This window comes from Entelurus aequoreus, linkage group LG15, assembly GCF_033978785.1.
Source record: "Entelurus aequoreus isolate RoL-2023_Sb linkage group LG15, RoL_Eaeq_v1.1, whole genome shotgun sequence".
NCBI lineage: Eukaryota > Metazoa > Chordata > Actinopteri > Syngnathiformes > Syngnathidae > Entelurus > Entelurus aequoreus.
In genome coordinates, this window is record NC_084745.1 from 57,578,092 (window position 1) to 57,585,999 (window position 7,908).

General features: G+C 36.6%; 1 protein-coding gene across 2 annotated transcripts in view; it reads right to left on the reverse strand.

The window, feature by feature from the left end:
- Positions 1–6,610, reverse strand: part of palmdb (palmdelphin b) — a 60,485-nt gene extending 53,875 nt beyond the window's left edge. For both annotated transcript variants that reach the window (XM_062021832.1, XM_062021835.1), the window contains exon 1: positions 6,513–6,610. In XM_062021832.1, coding sequence (XP_061877816.1) covers positions 6,513–6,577 — 65 coding nt within the window. In that variant the 5' untranslated portion in view covers positions 6,578–6,610. The remainder of the gene's footprint in view (positions 1–6,512) is intronic.
- Between the last annotated feature and the right edge of the window lie 1,298 nt (positions 6,611–7,908).

Here is a 7,908-nt window from a genome sequence, read left to right on the forward strand (position 1 = left end):
ACAGGAAGTAAACAGAGGTGGAGTAGAAGTACACAGAAAGTAAACAGAGGTGGAGTAGAAGCACACAGGAAGTAAACAGAGGTGGAGTAGAAGTACACAGAAAGTAAACAGAGGTGGAGTAGAAGCACACAGGAAGTAAACAGAGGTGGAGTAGAAGTACACAGGAAGTAAACAGAGGTGGAGTGGAAGTACACAGGAAGTAAACAGAGGTGGAGTAGAAGCACACAGGAAGTAAACAGAGGTGGAGTAGAAGTACACAGGAAGTAAACAGAGGTGGAGTAGAAGCACACAGGAAGTAAACAGAGGTGGAGTAGAAGCACACAGGAAGTAAACAGAGGTGGAGTAGAAGTACACAGGAAGTAAACAGAGGTGGAGTAGAAGCACACAGGAAGTACACAGAGGTGGAGTAGAAGCACACAGGAAGTAAACAGAGGTGGAGTAGAAGCAAACAGGAAGTAGGTGTGTTAAAGTCAGTAAGTCACGTCCACCTGTTCACAACATTCCGCTTTGATCCTCTGGACTAAAAATAATCCTTGCAAATGTCTACAATGACAAAGATGGTTCTTGTTTACCCTCCATGACCTCAGACAGTCCAGGGCACAGGACCACAATGGTATTTCACAAAGGTTCTTGCTTACCCTCCATGATCTCAGACAGTCTAAATGACAAAGATGGTTCTTGTTTACCCTCCATGATCTCAGACAGTCTAAATGACAAAGATGGTTCTTGTTTACCCTCCATGATCTCAGACAGTCTAAATGACAAAGATGGTTCTTGTTTACCCTCCATGATCTCAGACAGTCTAAATGACAAAGATGGTTCTTGTTTACCCTCCATGATCTCAGACAGTCTAAATGACAAAGATGGTTCTTGTTTACCCTCCATGACCTCAGACAGTCCAGGGCACAGGACCACAATGGTATCTCACAAAGGTTCTTGTTTACCCTCCATGATCTCAGACAGTCTAAATGACAAAGATGGTTCTTGCTTACCCTCCATGATCTCAGACAGACTAAATGACCAAGATGGTTCTTGTTTACCCTCCATGATCTCAGACAGACTAAATGACCAAGATGGTTCTTGCTTACCCTCCATGATCTCAGACAGTCTAAATGGCAAAGATGGTTCTTGTTTACCCTCCATGATCTCAGACAGTCTAAATGACAAAGATGGTTCTTGTTTACCCTCCATGATCTCAGACAGTCTAAATGACCAAGATGGTTCTTGTTTACCCTCCATGATCTCAGACAGTCTAAATGACCAAGATGGTTCTTGTTTACCTTCCATGATCTCAGACAGTCTAAATGACCAAGATGGTTCTTGCTTACCCTCCATGATCTCAGACAGACTAAATGACCAAGATGGTTCTTGTTTACCCTCCATGATCTCAGACAGTCTAAATGACCAAGATGGTTCTTGTTTACCCTCCATGATCTCAGACAGTCTAAATGACAAAGATGGTTCTTGCTTACCCTCCATGATCTCAGACAGACTAAATGACCAAGATGGTTCTTGCTTACCCTCCATGATCTCAGACAGTCTAAATGGCAAAGATGGTTCTTGCTTACCCTCCATGATCTCAGACAGACTAAATGACCAAGATGGTTCTTGCTTACCCTCCATGATCTCAGACAGTCTAAATGACAAAGATGGTTCTTGTTTACCCTCCATGATCTCAGACAGTCCGGGTCACATGACCACAACACTTCCTGGTTTGTAATCCTGCTTAATCTGATCTGTGGTGGATTACCTGCTGACAAGTGGCCTAAGAAGCACTCAGGTGTGCTACAAATGTACTTTCCTTCAATAACACATGGATGTTATATCCTGTGTGTATTATAATTAGCTTATACTTTCCATCCCAATTTACAAGTTTTTAGTTTATAGAGTTTTTATCCAATCAGAATTCAGCTATTTTATGTTGCCATGCTCTACCTAATCTGCCCTGAGCATCAACAATGTCACATACAGTTGATAGACCATTGCCATAGATCACCACTTGTTGTCAGTAAGGCCTTCTAGCTGGCCTCGCCCCCAACGTGACATTTACGTTGTCTGTGATTGGATGCTCACTTGGGGGTCCCAAGTGAGCATCCAATCACAAGTTGCCCAAACAGGAAGTGGCACCGGAGCCATACCAGTCATAGAAGGCCACGGAAAAGTCACCTGTACTCACAGAGGAGGAGGAGTAAAGGTTGATTAGGTGTCAGATATTAAGATGGATGTTTAAGAGAAACTACATCTTGTGACACCATTAACTCTAAGTTAACTTAAGAGAAACTACATCTTGTGACACCATTAACTCTAAGTTAACTTAAGAGAAACTACATCTTGTGACACCATTAACTCTAAGTTAACTTAAGAGAAACTACATCTTGTGACACCATTAACTCTAAGTTAACTTAAGATAAACTACATCTTGTGACACCATTAACTCTAAGTTAACTTAAGAGAAACTACATCTTGTGACACCATTAACTCTAAGTTAACTTAAGAGAAACTACATATTGTGACACCATTACCTCTAAGTTAACTTAAGATAACCTACATCTTGTGACACCATTAACTCTAAGTTAACTTAAGATAAACTACATCTTGTGACACCATTAACTCTAAGTTAACTTAAGATAAACTACATCTTGTGACACCATTAACTCTAAGTTAACTTAAGAGAAACTACATCTTGTGACACCATTAACTTTAAGTTAACTTAAGATAAACTACATCTTGTGACACCATTAACTCTAAGTTAACTTAAGAGAAACTACATCTTGTGACACCATTAACTCTAAGTTAACTTAAGAGAAACTACATATTGTGACACCATTACCTCTAAGTTAACTTAAGATAACCTACATCTTGTGACACCATTAACTCTAAGTTAACTTAAGATAAACTACATCTTGTGACACCATTAACTCTAAGTTAACTTAAGATAAACTACATCTTGTGACACCATTAACTCTAAGTTAACTTAAGAGAAACTACATCTTGTGACACCATTAACTTTAAGTTAACTTAAGATAAACTACATCTTGTGACACCATTAACTCTAAGTTAACTTAAGAGAAACTACATCTTGTGACACAATTACCTCTAAGTTAACTTAAGATAAACTACATCTTGTGACACCATTAACTCTAAGTTAACTTAAGATAAACTACATCTTGTGACACCATTAACTCTAAGTTAACTTAAGAGAAACTACATCTTGTGACACCATTAACTCTAAGTTAACTTAAGAGAAACTACATCTTGTGACACCATTAACTCTAAGTTAACTTAAGAGAAACTACATATTGTGACACCATTACCTCTAAGTTAACTTAAGAGAAACTACATCTTGTGACACCATTAACTCTAAGTTAACTTAAGATAAACTACATCTTGTGACACCATTAACTCTAAGTTAACTTAAGATAAACTACATCTTGTGACACCATTAACTCTAAGTTAACTTAAGAGAAACTACATCTTGTGACACCATTAACTCTAAGTTAACTTAAGAGAAACTACATCTTGTGACACCATTAACTCTAAGTTAACTTCAGATAAACTACATCTTGTGACACCATTAACTCTAAGTTAACTTAAGAGAAACTACATCTTGTGACACCATTAACTCTAAGTTAACTTAAGATAAACTACATCTTGTGACACCATTAACTCTAAGTTAACTTAAGAGAAACTACATATTGTGACACCATTACCTCTAAGTTAACTTAAGAGAAACTACATCTTGTGACACCATTAACTCTAAGTTAACTTAAGAGAAACTACATATTGTGACACCATTACCTCTAAGTTAACTTAAGATAACCTACATCTTGTGACACCATTAACTCTAAGTTAACTTAAGATAAACTACATCTTGTGACACCATTAACTAAGTTAACTTAAGATAAACTACATCTTGTGACACCATTAACTCTAAGTTAACTTAAGAGAAACTACATCTTGTGACACCATTAACTTTAAGTTAACTTAAGATAAACTACATCTTGTGACACCATTAACTCTAAGTTAACTTAAGAGAAACTACATCTTGTGACACCATTAACTCTAAGTTAACTTAAGAGAAACTACATCTTGTGACACCATTAACTCTAAGTTAACTTCAGATAAACTACATCTTGTGACACCATTAACTCTAAGTTAACTTAAGATAAACTACATCTTGTGACACCATTAACTCTAAGTTAACTTCAGATAAACTACATCTTGTGACACCATTAACTCTAAGTTAACTTCAGATAAACTACATCTTGTGACACCATTAACTCTAAGTTAACTGCCCTACAATGGCTTTCACATATTGTCAGTTCAAAAATTTCATTTCTTCACGTTTCATTTGTTTTTGTACAATAATTTTCATTTGGACAGTTCCACATAAGATATGTTTTAATTGCTTGAATTGATTTTTAAATGTGCCAGAAAATAGACCCTTTTGTACAGTGTTGATGTGTTTCAATGCCCAGTAGTGTTGATGTAAAGTATCTACAGTCCTGTCCATGTGGGGGACATACTGTATATTACAGTATTTTGTACAGTGTTGATGTGATTCAATGTCCAGTAGTGTTGATGTAAAGTATCTACAGTCCTGTCCATGTGGGGGACATACTGTACATTACAGTATTTTGTACAGTGTTGATGTGATTCAATGCGCAGTAGTGTTGATGTAAAGTATCTACAGTCATGTCCATGTGGGGGACATACTGTACATTACAGTATTTTGTACAGTGTTGATGTGATTCAATGCTCAGTAGTGTTGATGTAAAGTATCTACAGTCCTGTCCATGTGGGGGACATACTGTACATTACAGTATTTTGTACAGTGTTGATGTGATTCAATGGTTGGTAGTGTTGATGTAAAGTATCTACAGTCCTGTCCATGTGGGGGACATACTGTACATTACAGTATTTTGTACAGTGTTGATGTGTTTCAATGCCCAGTAGTGTTGATGTAAAGTATCTACAGTCCTGTCCATGTGGGGGACATACTGTACATTACAGTATTTTGTACAGTGTTGATGTGATTCAATGAGCAGTAGTGTTGATGTAAAGTATCTACAGTCCTGTCCATGTGGGGGACATACTGTACATTACAGTATTTTGTACAGTGTTGATGTGATTCAATGCTCAGTAGTGTTGATGTAAAGTATCTACAGTCCTGTCCATGTGGGGGACATACTGTACATTACAGTATTTTGTACAGTGTTGACGTGATTCAATGTCCAGTAGTGTTGATGTAAAGTATCTACAGTCCTGTCCATGTGGGGGACATACTGTATATTACAGTATTTTGTACAGTGTTGATGTGATTCAATGAGCAGTAGTGTTGATGTAAAGTATCTACAGTCCTGTCCATGTGGGGGACATACTGTACATTACAGTATTTTGTACAGTGTTGATGTGATTCCATGTCCAGTAGTGTTGATGTAAAGTATCTACAGTCCTGTCCATGTGGGGGACATACTGTACATTACAGTATTTTGTACAGTGTTGATGTGATTCAATGCTCAGTAGTGTTGATGTAAAGTATCTACAGTCCTGTCCATGTGGGGGACATACTGTACATTACAGTATTTTGTACAGTGTTGATGTGATTCAATGCTCAGTAGTGTTGATGTAAAGTATCTACAGTCCTGTCCATGTGGGGGACATACTGTACATTACAGTATTTTGTACAGTGTTGATGTGATTCAATGCACAGTAGTGTTGATGTAAAGTATCTACAGTCCTGTCCATGTGGGGGACATACTGTACATTACAGTATTTTGTACAGTGTTGACGTGATTCAATGTACAGTAGTGTTGATGTAAAGTATCTACAGTCCTGTCCATGTGGGGGACATACTGTACATTACAGTATTTTGTACAGTGTTGACGTGATTCAATGTACAGTAGTGTTGATGTAAAGTATCTACAGTCCTGTCCATGTGGGGGACATACTGTACATTACAGTATTTTGTACAGTGTTGATGTGATTCAATGCTCAGTAGTGTTGATGTAAAGTATCTACAGTCCTGTCCATGTGGGGGACATACTGTACATTACAGTATTTTGTACAGTGTTGATGTGATTCAATGCCCAGTAGTGCTGATGTGAAGTATCTACTGTACAGTATTTGGACAGGTGAAGTGGGCCTAGGTAGGACATCACTGAAGGCCTAGGTGGGAAACGCTGTTTGAATGTAGTAGTAAATATGTACTGTGTAGTACATACAGTAAATACTGTGTGGCACGTACAGTAAGTACTGTGCAGTACACACGGTAAGTACCGTGTAGTACACACAGTAAGTACTGTATAGTATGTAGAGTAAGTACTTTGTGGTACATACAATACAGTAAGTAGTTTGTAGTACATACAGTAAGTAGTTTGTAGTACATACAGTAAGTAGTACATAGGATACAGTAAGTAGTGTGTAGTACATACAGTAAGTAGTACATAGGATACAGTAAGTAGTGTGTAGTACATACAGTAAGTAGTGTGTAGTAATGATAGTGTACCTACCTTAAGAGTGTGTAGAGAAGAGCAGGACATCCAACATTACTGTCACCAACAATACTGGGCAACATTTCATGCCATCCAACACCCACTAACTCTCTCTCTAACACACTCTCCCTCTCTCTCTAACTCTAACACTCCCCCTCTCTCTCTCTAACACACTCTCTCTCTAACACACTTTCTCTCTCTCTCTCTCTAACACACTCTCGTTTTCTCTCTCTAACACACTCTTCCTCTCTCTCTCTCTAATTCCTCCTCCCTGTGTACAAAAGTCATCCATGAATTGTTCTTTGTTAAACGTGTCGTCTGCTTTTTAAAAAAATGCTCTTTCATGTCCTGCTGCTCTTGTGGCTGGCGGCCATGCACAGATGATGTGTTGTTGCCATGGCAACAACACCCACTCAGAGCTGTGCGGATCTACTCTTTCCTCACACATAATGCAGTACTATGAAGATAAAATACTAACATAATGCAGTACTATGAAGATAAAATACTGACATAATGCAGTACTATGAAGATAAAATACTAACATAATGCAGTACTATGAAGATAAAATACTAACATAATGCAGTACTATGAAGATAAAATACTGACATAATGCAGTACTATGAAGATAAAATACTAACATAATGCAGTACTATGAAGATAAAATACTAACATAATGCAGTACTATGAAGATAAAATACTAACATAATGCAGTACTATGAAGATAAAATACTAACATAATGCAGTACTATGAAGATAAAATACTGACATAATGCAGTACTATGAAGATAAAATACTAACATAATGCAGTACTATGAAGATAAAATACTGACATAATGCAGTACTGTGAAGATAAAATACTAACATAATGCAGTACTATGAAGATAAAATACTAACATAATGCAGTACTATGAATATAAAATACTAACATAATGCAGTACTATGAAGATAAAATACTAACATAATGCAGTACTATGAAGATAAAATACTAACATAATGCAGTACTATGAAGATAAAATACTAACATAATGCAGTACTATGAAGATAAAATACTAACATAATGCAGTACTATGAAGATAAAATACTAACATAATGCAGTACTATGAAGATAAAATACTAACATAATGCAGTACTATGAAGATAAATACTAACATAATGCAGTACTATGAAGATAAAATACTAACATAATGCAGTACTATGAAGATAAAATACTAACATAATGCAGTACTATGAAGATAAAATACTGACATAATGCAGTACTATGAAGATAAAATACTAACATAATGCAGTACTATGAAGATAAAATACTAACATAATGCAGTACTATGAAGATAAATACTAACATAATGCAGTACTATGAAGATAAAATACTAACATAATGCAGTACTATGAAGATAAAATACTAACATAATGCAGT